General features: G+C 45.6%; 1 protein-coding gene and 1 long non-coding RNA gene across 6 annotated transcripts in view; both read left to right on the top strand.

Annotated features, from left to right (window-relative positions):
• The first annotated feature begins 2,792 nt into the window (after positions 1-2,792).
• On the top strand, positions 2,793-9,675 carry LOC130377695 (uncharacterized). 5 transcript variants are annotated; one of them, XR_008894285.1, is made up of 9 exons: positions 2,793-2,924; positions 3,329-7,073; positions 7,309-7,410; positions 7,744-7,924; positions 8,079-8,142; positions 8,239-8,266; positions 8,390-8,501; positions 8,832-8,919; positions 9,131-9,675. It is a non-coding gene; the product is annotated as an uncharacterized LOC130377695 (long non-coding RNA). The 5 variants fall into 5 exon arrangements; XR_008894287.1 differs by having other exon boundaries at positions 8,239-8,320; positions 8,423-8,501; positions 9,131-9,664; XR_008894283.1 differs by having other exon boundaries at positions 8,239-8,501.
• Positions 9,676-11,140: 1,465 nt separating this feature from the next.
• LOC130377038 (potassium voltage-gated channel subfamily B member 2-like) overlaps positions 11,141-14,267 on the top strand; it is a 21,415-nt gene continuing 18,288 nt past the window's right edge. Inside the window, exons 1-3 of the mRNA XM_056583975.1 lie at positions 11,141-11,198; positions 12,719-12,932; positions 14,136-14,266. Coding sequence (XP_056439950.1) covers positions 12,728-12,932; positions 14,136-14,266 — 336 coding nt within the window. The 5' untranslated portion in view covers positions 11,141-11,198; positions 12,719-12,727. The remainder of the gene's footprint in view (positions 11,199-12,718; positions 12,933-14,135; position 14,267) is intronic.

The raw sequence follows: 14,267 nt of genomic DNA, 5'->3' as shown, positions 1-14,267 counted from the left end.
TTTTAATTCATTATTTTTACAATTTTATAGTCCGCCTCTGTTGGGATACACTGATTATTATTATTTTTGGCAGCATATATGCTGGTTTATACATTATTTGAAGGGACTTTAAATAGGTGTTTTCTTTAACCAACATATAGTGCCACATTACTTGAATTAAATGTTTTCATGATAGACATAATGTCAAATTAAACACGGCTGGATGGTAGGCCTATGTGTCGAGTATAAAGGTTCTGTGACCACAACATTCTCTTTGGACCTGATTTATTTTGTTTTAATCAACATATAGGCCTACATATATAAATGTTGAAATGTTACTGCTTATTTAATCAACGTCTATACGTTCAATTACATTTTATTTGTACAACCCTTAATCACGTACAGTCTCAAAGGGCCTAACAGGCCATATATTTGCAACGTTTATTATTTATTTACGTTGATATGTTACTTTTGTTGTCTGCACACTAATATTCTTTACAGGATTTGTAAAGATCAACTTTCAGGACCCCCTAAAATCAACCCATGAGATATGAACTATTGGAGTTAATAATAATCTATATAAAAATGGTGCCATCTGTTGATATTTAAAAGCTTTTATCTTTGATTGCAGGAATTTAAATGCGAGTCAAAAAAGGTATTCCAAACTTTTAAATGATGTATTGATGGAAAATGTCTAATATGCAAGGCCTGTTGCCAGTGGCGTCACTACTATGCTGTTTTATTTGGGGCTAAAGCCTCGGATGTTATTTAATTAGCCCCGAACATGATCTTTGGGAAATAAAAATATTTATAAACATTTATAAGTAGCCCAGTCTAGATAGTCCTTTTGGCAAGAGAATAACCAACTACCTGTTAACCACCTCAAGTGAATTAACCTATCCTATCCCCAGTCAGATCCGTGCGTGCGTGTATGTGTTAGGGGGGGATCTATTTAGTTTGAATCTATCTTAAGTTAATCTTTGGTGCGTGTTTTATATTTTGTGTGTTTATCTTCATGGTGTGCATCTATAGGGGGTGCATCTATGGTGTGTGTGTGTGTATCTATATGGTGTATACTTATGGTGTGTGTGCGTGTATATTGTGGCAACCCCGATCGTCGGCGGCTGGGATTTTCAAAGGAGACGCTCCAAACAGGGTTGCGGGTCAACGGTTTTAATTTGTTGACCTCAAGTGCAAAAAAGGTCAAACAAAAGACAACATAAGTCCTTCCTCTTATGGGGGACCTGGCGTCTCCGGGTCTGGTCCGGCTGTGTGGACGGCGTCTCAATCGCCCCCGTCTTCTCCCACTCAGTCCTGGGGGGGAAGCGTATTGGCGTTGGTACGGGTTGGTGCGTTATCCCCCTACCGCGTCTCTCCAACTCGGCTGTCTGCCTCGTCTGGTGCGTGTTCGGTCCTAGTGTGAGTGCACCCTAGGCCATCTGGCTGTGGCCATTGGCCGTTTTCACACCTAACCGTGCTAAACTGGCCCCATTGTTCTCTGGCCTGCGCTCACACTAGGTCATCTGGCCGTGGCCGTCGCAACTGTGGCCTGGCCACGGTAGGCTCTTGTACATACGTCATCAACAAGCGTCCGCTGCATGGACCATAATAAATTCCTTGATTCGCGGATTCTCCCAAATGCATCTGAATTTTTGTGGGTCATCTACAACTGTGCCTGAATCGCACCGTCTGCCCAAATGGTTAACAGACACTCGACTTCTCTATGGGACCAACGTGAACCAACAGTTGAACCGCTTGACGCCATGTTTACCGTTTAATGGGAAAGAAGGCTCGTCGCCTTTATTATGTCCATGGTCGTCGCATGGACTATACGTCATCCAGCTCAGGTTGCGTAGCCGTGCGTGTGCGCTTGTCGGCTCATTAGCATCTGTACCGTGGCTGCCCGTACCGTAGCAGCACAGCTCTCCCAAGTGGCCAAATTGGCCTGGCCTGGCCAGACTGGCCACACTCACACTGGGCAGATTTGAGCACGGTTAGGTGTGAAAACGGCCACGGCCAGATGGCCTAGTGTGAGTGCACCCTTAAGGCCTCTGTCGTCTCCCTCCCCCAGGTGATCCCAATGCCCATGATTGTCCGGGTGCGCTTGATGCGCGCTCCCGCGCCGCAGTGCTGAACGGCACATACCTCCCTCGGACTACCTGTCCGCGGAGAGGGCGCTGTTCCCGGTGCTGGCGTAGTTCGACCCCCCCAGTTAGAGCGGGGTTGCCCCAATATATATGGTTTGTATCTATCGTGTGCGTGTGTGCATATGGTTTGCATCTATATGTTGTGTGTATAAATATTGTGTGTGAATCTATATGTGTGTATCTGTGGTGTGTGCGTGCATATGGTGTGAATCTATATGGTATATTAGTGTGTGTCTGTATTTTGTTTGTTGTCTGTATGGTGTGTGTCTGTATGGTGTGTGTGTGTGTGTGTGTGTGTGTGTGTGTGTGTGTGTGTGTGTGTGTGTGTGTGTGTGTGTGTGTGTGTGTGTGTTGGTAGGCGATGACTCCAGTTTAACCAGTGAACGAGTCTCTCTGGTCTCTTTGATGAAAGCTTCCTTCTCACTCCTCAAAGGGCCGTTCAGGATGCTGCCAAGTTACGGTTGCAATGGAGACGGTATCTCGCAGAGCGCTCAGAGAGCAGATGTTCTCGTATGGTAACATCGCCCTCTGCTGTCCACATCCGCTCACTACACACACAGGGACGCAATTTGCTCCCCTGCCGCAGCTCGCCTGCCAAGTGGTTTTCTTAATCAGTTAATTGGTTGCATCTGGTGCGTTTCATTTAAGAGGGAGCCGGACCGTACGTTGGAGTCCTCCACTGTTTGGAAGTGTCGTGTTTCCCAAACGCAGGGCTGTTGTGTCTTATTTGACATATCTTCCTGTTTCACAGGTTAAAGACTTTTTGAAGTAAAGAGGAGCATCTCATCTGAACCTGATGTGAGTAGAATTGTGTAGCAAAGCACAACTGACGTGACTTGTATGTTGAATATAATTCACTGATAATGTGTGAAGGAAATCGGGGATTGTGGTGGTTTAACTCTCATTTGAAATGTAAATAATGATTCTACCTGCAAGTACCATTTTAGAGACTATACATTCAAACTTGCCAAAGTAAGAGGTAAAGCACTATTGACTAATGACAGTCCAATATTTAGTATAATTTATATTAAAAAGCTGGATTAATTAATTATCTTTAATCATTATTTAAAAGTTTGATGATCCCAAAAGCCCTGAATTTGTATTGTCATTCATTTATCTGATTTAATGGAGATGGTAGTTGTTGAACTGTGGGATAGTGCCCAAGTTTGGGGACCATGTGTAAACTGTTCCTTCCTTCAAAGGTCTATCATGGATATTTAACTGCAGTTCTGTGAGTATCCCAACTTAACCATGAAGATGAACTGCAAACTGTAAGTCATTAATTTCTCATTACTCTTGGGCACATTGATGTATTTTGGCTTCCTGTTGAGTTAACCCTTTACCTGAAGGTTGATCTGAGTTGTAAGGATGTTTTATTGGTTCATTGGTTACTTAGGTGTTTGGTTTATGTTGGTTTTAATGATTTGTTAAAATGGTTACAGGCTCCCAAGTTATTGTTGTAAGCTGGAGTAATGGTTGGGTTCTGATATCTTCAGTCTTCTTTCCAGCTACTCTCCTGAGCTCTGCATCTTCATCACATGAGTGTTGCTCTACTGACGAGGCTGTGGTCTGAGTGAGCAGAGGTGCATACTGGGATACAGAGCTATCTGAAGTCTACAGGTCTGTAGACACGCCCCCTCAGGGGAAACCGAGTGTTTGAGAAACCGTCGTGACGTCAGTTACATGGACTGGAATGTTCTTTAAGATGGAGACAGGGATTCAGAAAGAGAAACACCAGGGGGAGATGAGGGGGCTCCTCATCTCAACCACTAAAACACAACTTCAGTCTGACACAGAACCATGGAACACATTCAACAGTCCCCTCAGGCATCGTGACTCCTCAGGAACAGTTTCATTTCCAAGAAGGTCTTATTTGGGGCCATCCCCATATGGATCCTGCTCCTCAAGAGCCACCCCCCTCCACTGGGTGGTCTTCTGAACAGATGACCTTCCTGTCCTCAGGCTGACTAAAGCTGCACCGTTTGCATCTGTGAAGGCCCCTCATTCAGGAAACACTGGACTACAAAGACATGACTTCAGAGACGTTGAATCACCTTGGGACACATTTTGGAGACGCCAAGCATAATCCATCACCAATGTGGGACGCCACTGAAAAATGTTGCACATAATTAACTTCTCTGGAGACATTGGTTGTTCTGTTCTGGGTGCCCTGGCAGGAGAGCTGGGGTTGGATGATGGAACGTTATTTGGCAGAGTGTGTGTGTGTGTGTGTCACACCTGGCATGGGGTACGTGTGTGTGTGTGTGTGTGTGTCACACCTGGCATGGGGTTCTACGTGTGTGTGTGTGTGTGTGTGTGTGTCACACCTGGCATGGGGTTCTACGTGTGTGTGTCACACCTGGCATGGGGTTCTACGTGCGTGTCCTGGGTTCTATGTGTGTGTGTCCGGCTTGCTTTGACAGTAATAATGTTCATACGGGGGTCTGTGTGATTGGCTTGGGATATTGGAATGGTCAACTAAATCATACCTGATGGACGGCCACACGTTTACTTAAGGGCCTCCAGTAGACATGAAGAGCCCTGAGCGATGCTCCGGAGCGAGATCCAACACACTGGGCAGGAAGGAGAGTATCCAACTCAAGTGTAAAAGGATGCAAGCGGCGGGTTCAGATCAGCGACTTCAAACTAGGACTACACCGATCAGGATCAATGGAGGATGGACACCTAAAGGAATTCCCAAAGGAGAGTCTGACGTTGGAAAGGGACCTAAATGGATGTTCAAGATAACCTTCAGACCTGTAATGAGACGGCTCTTTCTACCTGGCTGGATTGATGGAGAGCCCTGTGGATCTTGTCTTGCTCTCAGTTGCGCATCTTCTCAGGCTGAACTGTATTTGTTTCGGACAGGACTAGCTGAACGATTGGTTCCCTTAAATCAGAACCAATCTGGGAACTCCAACTAGTGCGCTCTTTGAGCTGAAGTGGTGCTCTTCAGCTGAGGAGGTATGGAAACCTTCACTGGGGTTTCAAGGTGTAAAGAGGAGGATCTTTCAAAGTGTTCCATGGTACTCTGATGAGGACCGTTGTTGTGTTCCATTGGCTGGGAGGAAGAACCCTCACATCTTCCTCTTGGCCTTTCTCCTCTGAGAATCCTGGCGCCATCTTGAAGGATATTCCAGCTCATGTAACTACTGTCACGACAGATTCTCAAACACTTGGTTTCTCCTGAGGGGCGTGTCTATAGAACTGAAGACTTGAGACGGCACTGTATCCCAGCATGCATCTCTGCTCACTCAGACCACACCCCCATGAGTAGGATGCAACATTCTAGGGATGGAGATGTAGAGTTTTATAAGTAACGAGGGATAAGACAAAGGTATTTAGAACACAATGTCAAGTCTGTAAATCTTTAAACCATGGAGATGATTGGATAGTTCAGGAATTGGGCTTCTATTTATTATGAGCAGTCCTTTCGCTCAGGTGCCCACTTCTCACTAGACCTGTACATGTGTTGGCTGGCTGGCATGATTTGCTGTTGGTGATGAGGCGGTCAAGGTGACGCTGGGCTATGGTCGGCTCTGTGTGAGCTCAACGTTTAGATTTGCTCTGTATGGTTTGTACCCTGAATAATCTAGATAATTGTAAAATGTAGACATGGTTTTGTATTGAATGATTCCATTGTTCTTAGGCAAGGATTTGAGGTTTAAAGTTGTTGTGGGACGTACATGGTAGTTTGGTTCTTTGTACGGTTTTGAGTGATATAACATGTACACACTGGGTGCATAATCATGTAATGACCAACAGCAACAAACAGATCTCCTCAAGGTAAGTCTGTTGGCTGTGTTTTAATGAAGACCATCGCTGGACTTCAGGATCTTCCTCCGTTCAGCTAAAGGTGAGGCGCTGGTTATGTTTCTTTGGTTGGTTCCGGCCGGAATGTTCGTATTCCAGTCGGACGGTTTGTGCTTCCCGCCGTGGAGGTTTCTGAGTGCGTCACTTTATTTAGTCCCAATGGTTAGCATAGAACGTTGTAGTCTTGATAAACATTAGAAGCCACCTGGCAGTTAGTTGGAGCGGAGTCCCCTGAGGGAATCTGGCGGAACGTTCTGGATTGTATTTGCGTAACCTCGAGCCGCTGCCAACGGAAACAATTTTTCAGTCGGTTTCCATTGGGAATTGTTGCCCCTTATCTTAAACAATTTAAGTTTGATATTAAATAATACATTTAATTTAAAGGGCGCCTTTCAAGACACACAAGGTCACCTTACAGAGCATAAAGTTATCATAAATCGTTTAAAAACAAGACTTTGTGGAAAAATAATAATAAATAAATAAATAAAACAAAAACAAGACAAAACAAACAATCAAGACAGATCAGTTAGACGTAAAATACTGACACGTACGTCGTACAATATCTTGATAATTTTCGATGGTTGCGCCGTACTTCTAACCACGTTGACGGGACTCGCGCTGCGTACGAAACGGCCTTCTACTTGCGGGCCCATTTTTGACATCAGTGAAGGCTGTAAATCATTTCAAGCTGGAAGACATTTTGACAGTTCTTCAACGGAACCCAGCACCTGAATATGGCTGAGTAAATTTGATTTAATATCGATACTGCTTAGTGTTTGTTACTTCAGCTTTTGTACGTTCTAAATATCTGCGGCCATTAATTGCCACAGAAGTTAAACCCTACCCAATGGAATGACGTTAAACAACGACTTTGTTGCAGTGTTACCAACTGGATAATATCAAAGCTAAAATAATGGCCGTTCTTCTCACATGTTACAGTAGAAGATTATCCAGAACTGTACAAGGTTAAAAAGGTAACATGTAGTTTGTCCCAAGGTGTCTGCCTCCTCACCCAGAGCCAGACCTCCACCTCCTCACCCACAGCCAGACCTCCACCTCCTCACCCGGAGCCAGACCTCCACCTCCTCACCCAGAGCCAGACCTCCACCTCCTGTCAGAAGTCCTCCAGAACAGGTCAGTGCTCTGTGTGAGTAGAGTCTTCTCACGTCAGTTTCAATGCATGGCCTGAACCACTTCTTTAAACTTGTGGACTGCTGTCTTCATTCCCAAAAACGGGATGCTCATGTCTGGTCTCGAGTCTTTTCTGGCCTTGAGTTATAAAATAGTTCAATTAATTGTGTAACTCGGTTTCGGATGAGTCAATTAAGTTTATTGTTGGGCAAATTCTGATATAACCCTGCTGCTGTAGCTGAAAGGCGAGGCTGAGAGGCTGGGGACCGGAGGCTTGTTGTGCCAGGATGGACCGGAGACTGAGGCTGGAGACCAGGGGCCTGCAGCACCGGACCAGAGGGTAACCATCACCAAGCTCATCTGAAACACTAAAATCCACTGTAGTTTAGGTCTGCTTTTGATCATCTAATGACTTTAAATCTGTGCCAAGCTGTGATTTGAGTTAATTCATACAGGGGTTATGTAGGAGTCATATGAGCCATTATTGTTACTAGTGCTGCTACGACCGTAGTGGATGAATTACTGAACGCGACAATCTGCAGACGTTGTCTAATTTAAGTGTTTAAATATGTTTAAATTTGTCTTCCATTTTACAAGTGAACCTCAGATGCAGGAGGTGGGGTGTGTTGCGTCCCCAGGTGATTTACTGCTGAGACCAACTGTTTGTAACCAGACCAGGAATCCATGTCTGGAGGAGCCGTGCTGATGGAGGAGCCGTGCTGAAGGAGCCCTGCTGAAGGCCCTGCCTGGTGGAGGAGCTGTTGGAGTCCCTGCCTGGTGGAGGAGCTGATGGAGGCCCTGCCTGGTGGAGGAGCTGATGGAGGCCCTGCCTGGTGGAGGACGTCTGTCGTGGGGTAGATGGAGCCTTACTCTGAAGTGATCATCACACTCACTGCCACTTCTCGTAGAATACTGCTACCACAAACTACCGGCGTTTGTACCATATATACCAGACGACTACATCTGTTTTACCACATGTTGAAGCAAGACTTCCGCTGTTTGTTCCAGACCAGGACTCTGTCTGAGGAGAGCTGCTGGAGGACGACTAGGAATCGACCAACAAGGATTCCTCGTAAGTTTATATTTACTTACATGGTTGACTTAAAGGGCAAAATACAGCTGTTCCTTTGACATGCGTTAACCAACTACCGCTGTGTTTTCTTACTAGAACGTGTTTCTGGAGTGGAGGCGAGCTGGTAGGGGAGCCGTGAATCTGGAGGATGACATCACTCTACCAACAAGGATTGGAAGTTTGTATTAACCTAACAAAGTGGAAATAAAGGGCTTTAAAATAAGACAAACTACATATTTGTTTCCAGACGTTGGGGCCGGACTTGCGCTGTTTGTTCCAGACCAGGACTCTGGCTGAGGAGGGCTGATGGAGGAGCCAAGACTCTGTAGGACGACATCACTCCACCAACCAGGATCCTCGTAAGTTTGCATAAAATAAACAGAGTGGACTTGTTGTAACGCAGGATTAGTTTGTCCAGTACAAGTTACGGCATACTACTGTGCTTGTTTACCAGACAAACTACAGCTACTACTTTGTTACGCGCCATTAGAGCCCAACTACTCCTGTGTTTGTGAACTTACATTAGAGACAAACTACTACTGTTTGTTACCTTGCATTAGAGCCCAACTACTCCTCTGTTTGTTACCTTGCATTAGAGACAAACCACTACTGTTTGTTACCTTACATTAGGGACAAACTACTACTGTGTTTGTTACCTTACATCAGAGACAAATTACGTTTGTAACCAGACCAGGAATCTGGAGGACTGATGGAGAAGCCGTACATCTGGAAGGCAAATCCTGAGGACAACCAGGACTCTACCATCAAGGATTCCTCGTAAGTTTGCATTATCTGGACATGGTGGACTAGGTTGGGGGTTCAACTCTCAAACCAATGGTGCCGGGTTCAAGTCCTCAGAATACAGTGATGCGTCCTTGAGCAGGCAGGCCTAAAGCCTGCCTGCTCCTTAATGACTTATCTTTGGTTCAGATAATGTTGCATCTTTTGAATATTGAACCTAATCCATGTCCTTGTTTGGTCCGGGCAGACACATCTGAGCTGAACCTCACCTGATCCTGTTTGTCGGGGGCAGACACACCTGAGCTGAACCCCAACTGAACCTGACATCCTGCTGGTCCCGTCTCCTCGGTTCATCTAAGCCTCGTCCTCCAGAAGACCTGCTGAGCTCAGCAGTCTGAGGCTGATGTATCAATGACCTCCAGTGGGAGTGATCTTCTTGACCCCACATGTAACTGTGTGCTTCCACACGTCTGTCACTAACCTCACTACTTCACTACTCTCTACTGCTTCCTCTTTTTCCTTCTCTGTGGTTCGAACCTTTACACGGAAGGCGCGTCTTCCTGCCCTCAGAGGGTTCAGCGTTAGGGTTGAGAGTCAGGGTTTAGAGTCAGGGACAGAGCTGGTCAGGGAGGACTGCTTTTACCCAAACCTCTTCACTTGCTTTCGGAATGGTGGTGACATTTTGAAAAGATTCATTTGGGAAAATGTTTTCCTCTGCTTCCCTTTACAAAATTGTATTAAACTTCTGTCAAGTGCTTTTGTTTATATATTAAAATTCCACATTGACTTCTACATGTTTGGTGCGGTTCATTTAATTGTCCTTTAACTTGGTTAATGTAAACCTAAACTCCTGCAATACATTTAATATACATGATTGTTATTCAGCAATGTTCACATAATCCATTTTGTAAAAATATGAAACCTCCATATTACTACTAAATCAAGCCTATTAATGTATTTAACAATGTACATACTGCCCCGCAGGCCATTCTCTGATGCTACAACACGTTCAATCCACCAACCCTTCTCGCATCAATGTACTACAGCTACGTTGGTTCAAACGGAAAATGTAGTTTGGCGTGAGACTGTTGTCCAGCAGAGGGAGCTGTCATACACCTTAATTATACAGGAATGTCTGTGTATTTACATTTTAAGCTCGGAGGACGACAGGACGCGTTTTTACCTGGCTGATTAGTCCCTGAACGCAGAACCTAAACCCAGACATCCTAATCACAGACCCTGTGTTTAATTAGCCCCGAATATAATTTTTGGGTTAAAATAAAACTACAAATATTTATAATTATAAGTAGCCTAGTCTAGATAGTCCTTCTGGCAGGAGAATAAACTGTTTAAAAACATAACCTTTTTAACACCAAGTGACAAACCTATCCTATCCCCATTCAGATCCGTGCGTGTATGGTCTATCTCTTGTATTAATTTTACTCTGAAATAACTTGAATTGAACTTTAGATGTTTGGGGATAATCAGCAAAGCGGTCGGGTAGCTATTTTAAGCTATAATAAACTGCGTATTTTGTTTATTTAGGTGAAGCATTGTGAAAGAAATTGCATATACTTGCATATAATTGTACAGATAATTTTGGCATTTTCATTTTCCGTCTGGGCTAAGCCCCGGATGTTTATGAAACCTAGAAACACCCCTGCCTGTTGCCAACGTACAGGGTTGTAATCGTAACATAGAAGTGCAATCATTGAATACTTTTCCAGGGTGAATGAATTGCATCGAATGAATAAAACGGAGGTTTCAAAAATATTTTCATGTAACTTATTCTGTAGTTATTTTATGTTTACCATCCGTTATTTATAATAATTATAATAATAAATCTTTAAAAAAAAAAGCTGAACAATTGCCAAGAAATGTAAACTTTTCATCTCCTTGCATTGGTTTTTTACTTTAACAATCACTGAATTCCAACAATTGATCAACATTTGAACATAAATGGATAAACGAAACTGTACAAATGAAAATGTAGGAAATTTTCATTCCCAACCTTCAAACAGTGTGGTGGTGTGGGAGCAAGACGAGACCAAACCATTCCTAGCTTCATGGCGGGTTTGAACATTCGCTTTAAAGTCAAATATAACGCCGGTTCACATTGTGCTATTTTATTTAAATGAAACATAAATCTAAACCAGAATGTGTCGATGAAACGTGATCTTCATCTATTTTAACACTAGCGGAACCGTTTACACACCCCTAAAAATCATGTAATATGGTACGCTCCCCGATCCATCCAGTTCTCTTTAGTGTTTGCCAATGTTGGAGGTGTAACTGGGGTCCGGCCCTGGATAAAGGTAACAATATACCTTCAAGTGTTTATCCGCATGTGTCGGATAGTCAATTGATTATACCGCAAAGGGTCGTCTGTCCAGATATGTGTCTGCATTGCAATGAAAACCCCTCAGACTTTGGTAGTGATGGGGTGATCGGGAGATGCTAGCCACAGGGGTACACGGCAGATCAGCCATTACGTTGAGTTTGACAGAGTCAAACATCTTGACAATAAATGCATCAGCTACTGTGAGGTTTTAGCCAGGAGTGTCATAACACGCTTCTATAAAAAATGCACGTTCCACCATTCTTTGTTGGGTTTTTCGAAGCTGACATGCACGAGATAACGGAGGCTAATTTGCTAACCTCAGTTAGCTGCCTGCTAATCTGGACACTCGTTAGCAACCTGGATGTAAATGTTGTCTCTGGAGGGGGGAGACTGCTCAATAAAAAAACACACCACTTAAAACCTAACGTTATATCACGTGATTACCCCTTGTCTGACTGAAATGTCAGTGTCAGTGCGGGCTTCCAGTTTGAACACCGGCTGGAAGTGATGTTGCTAACATTTGGGTTGACAGTGAGTTGGCCCTTGGGATCCTGCAATGCATCTGTGGTTGGCTTGACGTGAGGATGCACAGCACTGTGCAGCCGCAGGACACTGACAGCTGGAATGACAGGCTGCTTACATTGGGCGTCTGAACCCCTATGGCCCAAATCACTTGATGTCATTCGTGTGGACATGCCAATGCCGTTTTAAATGTCTCAGTTCAGGAGCGAGTGGGAATCTGTTGGGGCTGCGACCCCTAACAGAAGACAAATAAAAAGTGTGTTAACGTTATAATGGTTGCATAAGCAGTGTGTATCTGTCATCTACGATGTATGGGTTATTGCTGACATTTGAATGCATAACCTGGTTATGTGTCTGTTCTTAAGAAATAAATACATTTTTATCTTCTGGATAATGTTGAATGGGCCTGGAGGTACACACACAGTGGTAGTGTTTCTATGAAACTAAATGAAGCAATTCAAAACTTTCATCTTTTATATCCATAGCTTACAAAAAAACCCGTAGTAGTGGATGTGCTATAATGCAGTAAGTGCAGGTCAAACGCAGTCATTCTAAAAGTCCTGTTGAGCTGTCACATGAGACATCTGTCTTAATATATTTGTAAACCTAATGTCATGTATGTTAACACTTTCTCTACATTGATCGACACACTCAGACTCAAATACTATGTTTAAATTATGATCCACTATTTCTTTGTTTCATGCACTCATTGTGGAGAGTCTCTCTATTTCTCTCCTGCTGTCTCTGCCCAGTAAACAATAATTGTATTAAAGTATAATTTAAATCATGATGGCCACACAGGTATCCAGGGAGTCGTAGTATCATAGTGATGCCCAGGCTGCTGTTGATTTAGTTCCCTTCCATTTAACTCCCCCCCATCCCTCCCGTTCCTCAGCGTGTCCCACCAACGCACCCTGACGTCTGTCACTCCTCGATGTCTAACTCCTCCTGCGTTGATCCGTCCCGTTCCAGGAATAGAGCATGGCTCAAGTGAAAGTGCAGACCTCAGTACCCCTGGCTGGTCCTGGCCCCTCCCCCGCCGGAGCGCCCCCCGCGGCTATGGCCAGCCCCGGATCCCTGGGTCTGCAGCAGCCCTCCGTCAACGGCACAGGCCCGGCCCCCGCAGCCGGCTGCCCCCCTCCCTCAGTCGGATACGGGGACGACCCTGTGCCTGCCTCATCACCAGGTACCCCCCGAGACCCTGACTCACCACCAGGTACCCCCCGAGACCCTGACTCACCACCAGGTACCCCCCTAGACCCTGAGCCTCATCACCAGGTACCCCCCTAGACTCTGAGCATCACCAGGTACCCCCCGAGACCCTGACTCACCACCAGGTACCCCCTAGACTCTGAGCATCACCAGGTACCCCTAGACCCTGAGCCTCATCACCAGGTACCCCCCGAGACCCTGACTCACCACCAGGTACCCCCTAGACTCTGAGCATCACCAGGTACCCCCCGAGACTCTGAGCCTCATCACCAGGTACCCCCCTAGACCCTGACTCACCACCAGGTACCCCCTAGACTCTGAGCATCACCAGGTACCCCCTAGACCCTGAGCCTCATCACCAGGTACCCCCCTAGACCCTGACTCATCACCAGGTACCCCCCTAGACCCTGAGCCTGACCCTGCCTCATCACCAGGTACCCCCTAGACCCTGAGCCTCATCACCAGGTACCCCCCTAGACCCTGAGCCTGACCCTGCCTCATCACCAGGTACCCCCTAGACCCTGAGCCTCATCACCAGGTACCCCCTAGAGCCTGAGCCTCATCACCAGGTACCCCCTAGAGCCTGAGCCTCATCACCAGGTACCCCCTAGAGCCTGCATTGGAGAGCTAAAGCTAAACTTGTGTTGTGGTGCAGTTAGATAGTATGTGCAGTATTTATGGAGAAGAGAGAGAATAACAAACAGGCTACCTCATCGTTTGGACAAGACAAGCACGTGCATAATTGTTAATCATGAAAAGGTTATCTGACACCCAGTTATTTATTCACGATACGAAGATAACCACAATTATTCTATCCACAGCAGTGTACTGCAAACTTGTCAAACGTGTTATGAGAAAAAAAAGATTCTTCAGAGCAGGATGGTACAGTGAGGGACGAGAGAGAGTTCCTCCCCTAGCCAGGAAAGCCTTGAGTTCGAGTCCCCGCGTCCACAGTGCACAGCCTGGCTGGAGGCATCCCTGAGCGACCTGCGACCTCAATGACTGGTGTCTGAATGCACTGTAAGGACAAGTGCTGCTAGTAGCTGCAACGCTAGGTGCTGTATCAGTATGTTCTCAGCATCGGCCGATACTCGAGTTCAGGCATCGGTATCGGGAAGGGAGAAATGGCACGGGAACACCTCTAATCTATTTATGCACGTGGCTGTCCTTCTTCCAGGCCCGCCCCAGGAGAACATGGCAAACCCTAAAGAGAAAACTCCAATGTGTTTGGTGAATGAGTTAGCCCGTTTCAACCGGATCCAGCCGCAGTACAAGCTGCTCAACGAACGGGGGCCAGCCCACGCCAAGG

The sequence above is a fragment of the Gadus chalcogrammus genome, chromosome 23 (genome assembly GCF_026213295.1).
Source record: "Gadus chalcogrammus isolate NIFS_2021 chromosome 23, NIFS_Gcha_1.0, whole genome shotgun sequence".
Taxonomy (NCBI): Eukaryota; Metazoa; Chordata; class Actinopteri; order Gadiformes; family Gadidae; genus Gadus; species Gadus chalcogrammus.
The sequence above is the reverse complement of the archived record's forward strand: the minus strand, read 5'-3'. Positions and strand labels throughout refer to the sequence as shown.